Below are 12,358 nucleotides of genomic sequence, written 5' to 3' on the forward strand. Positions count from 1 at the left end.
AAGAGTATCTCGCCCGCCCAGCAGAGCCTAGCAAGCTACCTGTGGCATATTCAATATGCCAAAAACAGTAACAACACGTCTCACAATGGAGACGTTACTGGTGCCTGCTCGAGCAAATCGATGAGCAACAGGATGACAGTGATACAGTGATTTACCAAGGAGGTCAATTATGAGCAACCTATGTGAAGATATATCTAGATTTTCTACCTTTTATTTAATTGAGGCAGTGTTTTCTTAGAAATCAAAAAAATAAATAAATGGCTCACAGACTGGTAACTAAACTCTTCTTTATAGAGTAATTAGGTTCTTACCTTCATTACAAAAAACAAACCCCCCAAAAAGCGTATATTTTTATTAGGATATTTCTGTAACTACTTGCGTTAATCAGACTTTGTCAGGAAAGAGCAGTCTTAAAGGCATCAGACTACCTCAATAAATAAGTAAATGCATAAATGAGTAATTTACTACGATGCAATTATTTCAAAAGTATGTCCTCAATAACCACTTAAAACTTAAAATGCTAACAATCAGTTGTAAACGAAGTATGAAATTGTACATACCAGTGATTTTTGCTATTGTAAATATATATGTAGTCAAAACACAAGTCAATATCATAGTTTCTTTCAATGCATGGCTTATTTTATTTTTTACATGTCCCCACATGTTCTAAATGCTTCATGAGATGTTTTAACTTCATTATTAGAAATAATCATTAGGAAGTTGTCTTCCATTTTAAATACCGATCATTTACTTATTTTGTAAAATGCACCTTTATCTAACTACACCCATCCTTCGCCTGAGTAACTTTTGGTTGTCCCTTTGCAAGCTGACGATTCCCCCTCTACTAACCATCTTACCTTATCTTCCATAATTCGCCCCCTAGGACCTTCAAATATTACCTGCCCGGTAACATCCGCAGCACCTAGGAAACGTCCTAATTGTGTGGCCAGTTTGCCGTGGAGGGTCAACAGCTCAGGTCCTCGGTCTGTTGCTCCACATTCCACGGAAACCGCCTCTCGCGGGGGGACGCGGCGCGCAGCCAGCCCCGCACATCCCGGCGGACGATGGTGAAGGTCGGAGTGAACGGATTTGGCCGCATCGGGCGCCTGGTGACCAGGGTGGCCATCATGACGGGCAAAGTGGAGATCGTGGCCATCAACGACCCCTTCCTCGACCTCAACTACATGGCCTACCTGTTCCAGTACGACTCCACCCACGGCAAGTTCCGGGGCTCGGTGAAGGCCGAGGACGGGAAGCTGGTGGTCAACGGCAGGGCCATCCTTAGCTTCCAGGAGCGGGACGCCGCCAGCATCCGGTGGGCCGAGGCCGGCGCCGAGTACGTCGTGGAGTCCACGGGCGTGTTCACGACCCTGGAGAAGGCTGCCGCGCACCTGAAGGGCGGCGCCAAGCGGGTCATCATCACGGCCCCCTCGGCCGACGCCCCCATGTTCGTCATGGGCGTGAACCACGAGAAGTACCACAAGGACCTGCAGATCGTCAGCAACGCGTCCTGCACCACCAACTGCCTGGCCCCGCTGGCCAAGGTCATCCACGAAAACTTCGGCATCGTGGAGGGGCTCATGACCACCGTGCACGCCACCACGGCCACCCAGAAGACGGTGGACGGGCCCTCGGGGAAGCAGTGGCGGGACGGGCGCGGGGCGGGCCAGAACATCATCCCTGCCTCCACGGGGGCCGCCAAGGCGCTGGGCCGCGTCATCCCGGAGCTGGACGGGAAGCTGACGGGCATGGCCTTCCGCGTCCCCGTCCCCAACGTGTCGGTCGTGGACCTGACCTGCCGCCTGGAGAAAGGCGCCAAGTACGACGAGATCAAGAAGGCGGTGAAGCAGGCCGCCAAGGGGCCCCTCAAGGGCATCCTGGGCTACACCAACGAACAGGTCGTCTCCTCCGACTTCAATAGCAACACCTACTCCTCCACCTTCGACGCGGGCGCCGGCGTGGCCCTCAACGACCACTTCGTCAAGCTCATTTCCTGGTATGACAACGAGTTCGGCTACAGCAGCAGGGTGGTGGACCTGATGGTCTACATGGCCTCCAAGGAGTAGGGGCACTCCTGGCCCAGGAGCCCCGGCGAGAGCACGAGAGGAAGAGCGAGGGGTCTCGGCAGTTCTTCCCCACTCACCCAACACACCCAGAGTTTCTCCCCCACCTCACCCCTGACCTCAAGTTTGCATCCCAGACCCCCAGGAGAGGGGAGAGGTTCATGGAGCCCGGCTTCGTCATGCTCCATCAAACACAGGATGTTGTAAACTCCCCTCCCCTCCCCTCCCCTCCCCATCCTCCTAGCCCTATAGTATACATACATGGTTAATCATTCACTTTTAAAATAAAATGTTGATAAACTCTTAGTTTCTAGATTGCATTTTATGACTGTCGTTCAACACCTGAGATGTATTTAGGACACAATTACTATAATCCACAGGTATGGATGTCGCCTCAGACCTTCTATAATTCTTCAATAATTTCATTTAATGGGCAGTACTTGTCTCTTGATGATAATCTAAAAGAAATGTGCTTTCTGCCCTCCCCAAAATCAAACTTTTAAAACTCAGAATCTCTGTCTCTTCCACTAAGGCAAACAATGAAGAAGTAGAGAAGAGAAGAAATAGTAAAACAGTAGCAGTACTTGCAGTACTTTATCATCCAAGCGCATGACAGTAAATGATGATAATATGCAAAGTTAATGAAATCAGTAGAAGCAAATACAAACCTAGCTGAAGTTGGTGTAAATCCTTCATCTGAATGAACCTTATTCCAATAATGAAGGTCCAGGCTCCACAGTCACTAGGTATATCTTATTTCAGCTTAAGAGCATGTCAGAAGGGATGTTGGTGATTTTTTAATGTTTCTTTTAAAATACAATTTTTGCTGTCATAATGCCACTTTTTTAGGACTGTTATCTGATGATTTATATAATATTTGAAGACATTACAAAATAATCTAAGCTTCCTTTGTCAGTAAGTTCACAAATTGGATTTTACTTGTCAAGTAGTAAAAAAGGAAAACCAGGAGGGGTCAGTATTTTAAATGTGATTGATTTCCTCCGAGAAAATGGTTGACATGATACATTACTGCAATAAGATCTATACTTTTGCTATAAATCATTCTTCAGTTCATGCTTTCCCACATAAAATTTGTGTAACTTTGCTTGCACAAACATCGTGACAACTTCCTGAAACAACTATGTGTATATAATTATAAAACCAGTGTATTTGCCAGCTCTATTTTCTTATGACTATGTCATACAAACATATAACACAAGTTATTAGTCAAGTTTGAGATATTTTTTAACGAAAGTATACATTCAAATAGTACACCATTACCAAAAGCAATGAAACTGGAGAGTTGGTCAACAGAACTAGCTGGAGATTGGTGGGGGTGCTGGTGAATAAAGGCAAGAGGGCCTTTCAGACACTGGTAAACAAAAAATGATTTATGGACAATATTTAATTGTATATTATATTCATGTCACATTCTCATCTTCAGAAGGTATTTTCAGAGACAGATAAGAGTCTAATAGAAGATTCTAATTTTTCCACTTCCATATGGATAATTGAAGAATAAGTGTTCAATAAACTCTTATGCTTACTGATCTTTCTCATGTCATCATTCACAGTAGTTTCCCGTAAAGTTTTCATTCAGAAATTAATTTTCATGCATATATACAATTCTAACCACAACAGTTCAAGGCAGTTTACAAATTTCTGCTAATATAACGTTTTTCACATCAAGAAATTTCTATCAAAATTATGATCACAGGGGACTGAGACATGACTGGCACCTGCACTGCAAGCTTGAGCCATGAGTGTGATCCCCAGTGCCATAGCATGTATAAACTGTGATTCCGGCACCTCTACTGCTTGGCCTAGCAGTTTTGCTGTCTGTGATCCCTAGCACCCAAGTGACCACTGGATATAGCTTAGCAAGACAGTGTCAGCGCCATAAGTCAAAAAGTTGGGTGAGTACCACAGTCTGAATTGCAAACCCTGGCAAAACATGCATGAGCACCATGGCAACACTGAGTAAGCAGTGTAACTAGAATCTGTGGAAGGACCACAACTAAAGGAGTGTAACCTCAAATGGCCAACTGTGTGTACAACGCCCTAGCCATCACAACAGGGGAAAAAGCAGAAATTGATCACACATTCATAAAATTACACAAGATTAATGGTTTGATAATATCTTTCAAAAAGCAAATTTTGAACATTATCCTATTTAATATAATATGAAAAATTTCTAATAAGGTAAAGTAAATGAACATATTATCACGGAAGGCATAAAATATCTTGAGCATCATATTCATAGGCATTTATAGACAAATATGTAGTCTTGCACAATTAAGAAAGTCTTCTTTATTGACCTCTTAGCTACATATACACTCTTTTTGTATATTCTTTGTGCTACTTTGTTTACTTTATATCTGTCCAGGAAGCATTGCTTGCTTACTTTCTAATTTCTCATTCCAAATAAAAGTAAAGTTATACTACCAATCCTTGATAGTTTGATCAAAACTCAGACACATCATTGTGCTTATTCTCTTTCATATTTACACTTAAAGCCTTTACTTCTAGTGGTGAAAACCTCTAACAAAAGGGTGAAAAGGATTCAATGACAAGTTAGAGAGAAACCTTTTATATGAAACAGTGATAGGGAGATAGTACTGAGGGCAATTGTTTTGCATGCGACCAACGTGGGTTCAATCCTCAGTACCGCATTTAGTCCCCCAAACACTGCCAAGAGTGATCCCTGAGTTCAGAGTCAGTAGTATGCCTTAAGTGTCGCAGGATATAGCCCCCAAACCAAAAAAAAAGAATATAATATCTCCTAAAAACCCAGGGAGCAGAGCAGGCCAACGCAGAACAGCATTATGGTCACTATGATGGTCTTTCCAATCATATGATTACATGAAAGCCTATATCCATCATGACTGTGAACCAGCTTTGTGCCCTGCCTGCATTACACTGCAACAGTAATATAGATGTAAAGCCATTCCTTTTGTGGAGTAAGATCATGAGAGAATAAAATGGAGAAAAAATAAAAATCTTTACTTGTTAGGAATAAGGTTTAGATCATGCATGATCTTTATGACGATGATTGAAATGCTATGTGATGTTAAAAATAATGTACTAAGGCAAGAAAGATAGTCCAGCAGGTAAGACTTGTGGATGACCTGGGTTTGATCCCTAGAAGCACATACAGTCCCCTAAGCCAGCTAGAAATCATCCTTGAGCACAGAGTCGGAAATGAACCCTGAGTATAGCCGGTTGTGACCCAACACCCACTCTCCCCAAATAAAATCAAATAAAGTGATTATAACTAGTTATATTTTTAAAGAAAAATATACTGAGAGGTAATAACCTAAGACACAAATACCATGCTTTTGTTATGTGACAGCAAATATAATCAAATTAAATTGCTTTACAGTTATGTCTAATTGCCATTCTTTTGTCAGGTTAACCTTGTACTAATTTAATTTGAGATCTAAATTATAAATATTCAGTCCTTGTAATTTACTGTTTTTGAACAAATATTTGCTGATTCCTTCTATATGTCAAATACCAAAAACATTAAGACAATATATCTGCTCCCATTAGGTTGATAGCTCTGTTGAAGAGGGATAAGTACTGAGGAAATGTCAAGCAGAAAAACTGACAAACAATATACTTTTACATAAAGCAAGAACATAAAGAGATTAATTATCAATCCCAGTCCTAGAGTCAGGTAGGCCTTCAATAAGGAGATGTCAGAACTGATTCCTAAAGAACAAATTACTTATTGTTCCCTAAACTGGAGGATCAGTTAGAAGAACTCTTAATACACAGGCGGGGGGGGGGGGGCCTTAGGGTGGGGGGGCTAGGGGCGTGGGGGGGTTGGGGTGTGAGGGGGCGGGGTGGAGCTATACTGGGATTCTTAGTGGTGGAATATGAGCACTGGTGAAGGGATGGGTATTCGAGCATTGTATAACTGAGATTTAAACCTGAAAACTTTGTAACTTTCCACATGGTGACTCAATAAAAAATAAAAAATAAATAAAAAAAAAAGAAGAACTCTTAAGCATAAACAGGAAATGCACTGGCCTCTGACATGACACACTATGGCGAGTCAGAAATTGCTTAGTTGGAAGCAAAAAGAGTCTTGAGATGATAAGGCTGGTGAAGTGAAAAAGAAAACATAGCAGAAATAATTTGAAGTAAAAAGAAAACATAGCAGAAAGAATTTGAATAGCATACTAAAAAGAATGAAATAGTAGTGGTAAGGGGTAGCAATTGCAGTATGTCAAGGAGAAGAAAGATATGATCAGATTTACATTTCAAACATATCTGAAACTTCTCTACATTTACTGTGGAGAGTGAAATAGTAGATATCAATACCTGAAGACTTAGGGCATTGAGGCATCAGTTGTAACTGGTTAGGTGACAGATGTTGGTGGCTCAAGTTGGGCTATTAAGGATGGAGAAAACTATAAAAGATACAATTGAAATGTCTTAGTGATTGATTGGATACAAGGGAAAGGAGAGTTGGAGAGGGATTTCTGACTTAGGCAAATGACCAGTGGTATGGCAATTACTATGAGAAAGAAAGGAAAAGATGCCGGTTAGTGGGGCTTCTTTTTTTGACTGATGTTTTGCTGATTTTCAAGGAAACAAGCACTAAATATATATGAGATCTACACAAAATACATGAAAATACCCAAACTTTTCATAAATATAACTAATCTAAGTTATTGTGTTTTTTATTTTATTTTATTTTATTTATTTATTTTGCTTTTTGGGTCACAATTGGCAATGCTCCTGGATTACTCCTGGCTCTGCACTCAGGAATTACCCCTGGCGATGCTCAGGGGACCATATGGGATGCCGGGAATCGAACCCAGGTTGGCCGCATGCAAGGCAAATGCCCTACCCACTGTGCTATCGCTCCAGTCCCTAAATTATTGTTTTAAATGATGTTATTCTTTTCTTATTATTATAGCTTAGGCAACATGGTTATAATGGTGCTAAAGTTTATGGTTTTAATGTTCAAAGTCATTGCATCTCACCACCAACAGATTGCCAAAGAACCTCTAATTGTCCATCCCGTTGCTCATCGATTTGCTCCAGCAGGCACCAGTAACATCTCCATTGTGAAACTTGTTGTTACTGTTTTTGGCATATCGAATACACCTTGGGTAGTTTGCCAAGCTCTGCCGTGCGGGAGAGATACTCTTGGTAGCTTGCTGGGCTCTCCAAGAGGGACAGAGGAATCGAACCGGGATCAGCCGCGTGCAAGGCAAATACCCTACAGCTGTGCTATCGCTCCAGCCCTTATATTACTACTAGTCTAATTTTTTGTTTCCTCCCACGTTCTACCCCACACTGCTTGGAATTCTCAGAGATCCTTTATGACAAGTTGATTTTCTGTGACTGGAAGACTTTCAAAATGAGGTCTCAGATAAGAAATTAAATGAATAGACCTAGATGGAAAGATCTGATTTAGATATATATTTATAATGCAACAGTTTATATCATTTGAAGTCATCAAATAGAGAAAAGGGCAAACATTCAACAATTTTAGAAACCAAAAATTTATAGATAAAGCAAATTAACAAAATAAATAGGAATAAACTCATTAGGTCATGTGATCATAAAAATTTAAGATATTAGAATAATTTAAGAAGCAGTCAAAATTACCAAGCTTAAAAGAAAGGGTGAACTATTATAGATGTATTAGAAAGCAATTTAGTACATGTCTTGAATTTTCAGGTTCTCAACTCCATTTTCTGATATGCAAGGAAATTGCTACCATGTGTTTCCAATAAAATTACTTTCAGGACAGGGTGTGATATATATATTACATATATTTGTATACATATATTTTATTATATATTTTATATATATGATAAAATAAAATGGCTGTAGCTAGGTTCCGGTGGTCTTCAGCCGCTGGGAGCTCTGCTCGGGGTGGGGAGGGAAGCTGGAGCCCATCCCCTCCGAGGGGCCCCGGAGCCATGCTGTAGCCATGCTACAGCCATGCTGGAGGCCCCTCTCCACACGTTCGGACAGGCCTCATGCATGAAGGTACTGGCAGAGGAACCCAGGTATGTGTAATCCCATCAACGGCCAACATCCAGAGAGAGACTTAAAAGCAAGCTCTCAGAATCGATATCTTTAGCCTACTTCTCCCTCTGGGAAAAACTGGTAATCTTCTGAGAGTTTTCTGCCCACATGGGACAGCCTTGCAAGCTTCCCATGGTATATTCATATGCAAAATCCAGTAACAAGCTGGATCTCATTCCCCTGACCCTGAAGAGCCCCCAGTGTGACATCATTAAGAGGGCCGAGTTGAGATGGACTTCTAAGATCTCCGGGAAAGGACAAAATGAGATGTCACTGAGCCCGCCCGAGAAATCGGTGATTAACAGGATTTCATGATCATGATCGTGATAAAAGAAAATGATGTAAATATTCAAAAATAGACTGAACATGGACTGGAGCATAGCACAGCAGGTAGGGCATTTGCCTTGCACAAGGCTGACCTGGGTTTGATTCCTCCGTCCCTCTCAGAGAGCCCAGCAAGCTACCAAGAGTATCCTGCCTGAACGGCAAAGCCTGGCAAGCTACCCATGGCATATTCGATATGCCAAAAACAGTAACAAGTCTCACAATGGAGACCTTACTGGTGCTCGGTCGAGCAAATCGATGAACAATGGGACTACAGCACTACAGTGCTACAGACTGAACATAAAATTATGTACTGGTGAATATGTTACAGAATTTGTAGCGAACCTAGCAGATCTATAAGGGAAAAGCTAAAAGGAATTGTGGGTCAGACATGTTGCATAGGGGTTAAGGACTTCTCCTGAAAATGGCCAATCCCCATTTAATTCCTGACACCACATATGGTTTCCTGCACTCCACCAGAAGTGATTCCTCAGCAAAAAGTCAGCAGTAAGCCCTGAGAATGCCTAGTAATAATTGGCATAAATGGGACCCCCTTATAATAAAAGAGAATTATTTAAAACAAAATTTATAAAACTACAAAATAATATATAATGGTAGCCCTGTTACTATATAAATTTATAATAAAAGTTATTGAGAATGTTTAAAAGTGTATATACAAATCTTAAATCAAATGATTAATTCTATGATGAAAAAAATCTGGAACTTATTTGGGTTTGTAGTCGAAGACTCTTTTCCTTCAATTTGCATTACCTAAATTTTTACAATAAAAATACTTTCATATAATGTTTGTACAAAAGAACACCTTTTTATTTAGGTTTTAATAATAATCACCAGTTCAGAGGAATAAACAGAATTTATATTACACTGCATGAGACAGAATAGGAGAAATAGCAGTATATAAATAATATATGGAATATAGAAAATGCAAGGATTAGTAATAGCCAAAAAGTAAAGGAAAGGTATTTCATGTTACAGAGAAGAAAAATTATATCCTCAGAAGCTTGGTTGCTTTTCTCAGTGCTAAATAAGAGGTCACAAATGTAATAAAACATAATATGATTTAGTGTTCCTATAAGGTATAAAGTATTAATACTAGCATGTCCAGAATAAGAGGTATATCTGAGAAATCAGATGAAATGTTTGAGAAAGAAGACTTAGAGCAGAATCCACACAACATCTCAAAAGTAATAACTCAGGAATTAGAATGGAAAGAATTTTAAAAAATATTTTAGGGTTAAGCTAAATCACTGAAAGCATACAAAGAGTGTAACTACCAAATCAGAAAAGTGTATAAAACCCCTTTGGTAAGCACTATCAATAAGCATACTAATGAACTGATACAGAATCTGTTAGAACAAGACCATGTTTTATTATTGATTGTAATACAAGGCTATGCCATATGTTCATTGCTTTATTGTCAATTAAAGCTGCAGATAAAATTTTATATTCTTCAGATGAATGTTGTAATAATTTTTATTTTTAATTGTTGGGCACAATACACAACCTATTTATAAAAGTTCCTATCAAATGTAGTGCTCCTTTACAATAAAAAAAATAGTTATAAATAGGAAGGAGAGATAGTGTAGGGCTTATGGCACTTGCCTTACAGGCTGCCCCACAAATCCCTGGCATTACACATGGTCCAAAGCACTGCCAGGAGTAAGACATGACCACAGGGCCAGGAGAAAGCACTGAGCAGAAACAAACAAAAAATAACAAAACCCAAAAGTATTCATAGTATAAAAGGAGAATAAAAGTTTGACGTGAGGCATGTGTCAGAGTATATATAAACTGCCACATATTCTCATTCTATATACAAGAAATCCTGAGTGCTAAGGCACGATTTAACAATAAATATTCAAATTTTAATTTTAGTCAAGGTGAGTTACAATACTGTCCATGATAAAGTTTTATTCATCCAATGTTCCAATAATATACCCACTGGTGTCCTGTTTCCCTCCACCATTTCTCAGGGTTTCCACCTCAAACCCCCACCCCCATCCTCCACGCCCCACACCTCCTATTCCGCTCTATTCCCCGTATCCACAACATGGATGGAAAATTCAGTTCTGTAGACAATTCTCAAATTCAGTTTTAACTGAATTTCAACAGAATTATCAGAATTGTGACTAACATATTTCAAATATTCCAGAGTTTTTATTCAGCATTAAAGAAAATAAGTATAGGGTACGCGTAAAACACCAGTTTTGAAACCAGGACAGGATGTCCCCAAATGCCTCTACATTAATTAAAATATAATATCTTTTTGTGGCGATAAATGATAACAAAGAGCTACAACTACATAGGAGGCTGAGTCACTTAGACCAAAATTCTCCAACCTTTCACACCTGAGGACTGGCACCCCTCCTGTGTACTGGTCTTCAGACCAGCAAGGGGATAGAACAATAGTTTTCAACCTTTCGACACCTGCAGGCACAGGTTCACAAACAGGAGGTTAAAGAAACTAAACTCCGCACATAAAAAACACACAGTTATAAAATTACATTGCCAAAGACCCCTTTAAAAAGAGCTGCTCAGATTCTGGTGAAAGAAAGCATAGGATGATGGAAACCAGGCTTGGGATAATTGGTTCCTAAACATATAGCATTATGACCCATTTTCAGAAAAAAAAAAAGATAAATACTTACAACACCCACTTCACCAAATTATGTCCTTAAATCAAAAGAAAATGCACCTCCCAACTGTACCTGAGCCTATTTTGAACCCTGGGGTCATCCCACTGCTCCTCCCCACCACGCTTGGGATGCCATTGCCCACTTCAGAAAATACTGGAATAGGCAAAGTGGTACAGTGTTGTTCATGAAACCCTAGTGCCCACAATACTGTAAACCACAGTGCCAAAAGTTATATAAAAAAAAAAAAGTGTTTCCCATAGAGGCAAAGGCAGGAGGTTGGGGGTGGGGGCGGGGTGCTGTAATTGGTGGAGGGATGTGAACATTGGTGAAGGGATTTCGTGTTGAAACATTCTATGCCTGTAAAACCAATCATGGATAACTTAGTAATTCATGGTGACTGAATAAAATGGAAAATGTTTTTAAAGAAAGTGTAATTAAAAATAACAAAGGGCTAAAACCACATGTCACTGATGGCCAGTGGCAGAGGGGCAGCATCATGAAAGCTGAAAGGAAAAAAGGGGATAATTTCCAAGGTGGGAGGATATTGCTGATATCCTCAAAGGCAACTACATGTCGGAACTTTCTTGTGTCATGTTATTTAATATCTACTAAATAAAATCTAAAATCATTCACGTACACTTAATCATGCCTTTTCCAACTCAAATAAAACTAAAATACAAATAAAACTAAAACTAAAATAAAAATAAAAATAAAACTCAAATACAATTTTGTATTGGACAATTTACCTTAGGAGTTCTATCTGCAGAACAGGCAAATTCTTCCTCTGGCTTATTCTACAAGCAGCCTTCTGAGAATCAGACGAGAACAACCAACTTCTATCATTTGAACATGGAGCATCAACTAACACCTAGAAGAAAAGACATATAATGTAAATTATGAACAAAATACATTCTTAGATGCAAAGAATATAACAGTGAAAAACGACAAAAATAGCAAGAAATGAAAAACATTTATTAGAAAATCAAAGCTTATAATAGTTAACTTCTTCATAAAAACTCTTCACTATTTTTTAAAAAACTATTACTTTTGGGGCCGGAGCGATAGCACAGCGGGTAGGGCGTTTGCCTTGCACATATGTGGCCGACCTGGGTTCGATCCCCAGCATCCCATATGGTCCCCCAAGCACCACCAGGAGTAATTCCTGAGTGCAGAGCCAGGAGTAACCCCTGTGCATCGCTGAGTGTGACCCCCCCAAAAAAAGCAAAAAAAAATATATTACTTTTGATGCCTGCTTTTCAC

General features: G+C 39.9%; 2 protein-coding genes across 2 annotated transcripts in view; one reads left to right on the forward strand and one right to left on the reverse strand.

Annotated features, from left to right (window-relative positions):
* Nucleotides 1-12,358, reverse strand: part of NSUN3 (NOP2/Sun RNA methyltransferase 3) — a 66,552-nt gene that overhangs the window by 28,792 nt on the left and 25,402 nt on the right. The window contains exon 5 of the mRNA XM_055129447.1: nucleotides 11,845-11,966. Within this exon, the coding sequence (XP_054985422.1) occupies nucleotides 11,845-11,966 (122 nt within the window). The remainder of the gene's footprint in view (nucleotides 1-11,844; nucleotides 11,967-12,358) is intronic.
* On the forward strand, nucleotides 1,065-2,066 carry LOC101548303 (glyceraldehyde-3-phosphate dehydrogenase-like). The gene has a single exon (XM_004607007.2). The coding sequence runs from the start codon at nucleotides 1,065-1,067 to the stop codon at nucleotides 2,064-2,066; it is 1,002 nt and encodes a 333-aa protein (XP_004607064.1).

This window comes from Sorex araneus, chromosome 2 (assembly GCF_027595985.1).
Source record: "Sorex araneus isolate mSorAra2 chromosome 2, mSorAra2.pri, whole genome shotgun sequence".
Taxonomy (NCBI): Eukaryota; Metazoa; Chordata; class Mammalia; order Eulipotyphla; family Soricidae; genus Sorex; species Sorex araneus.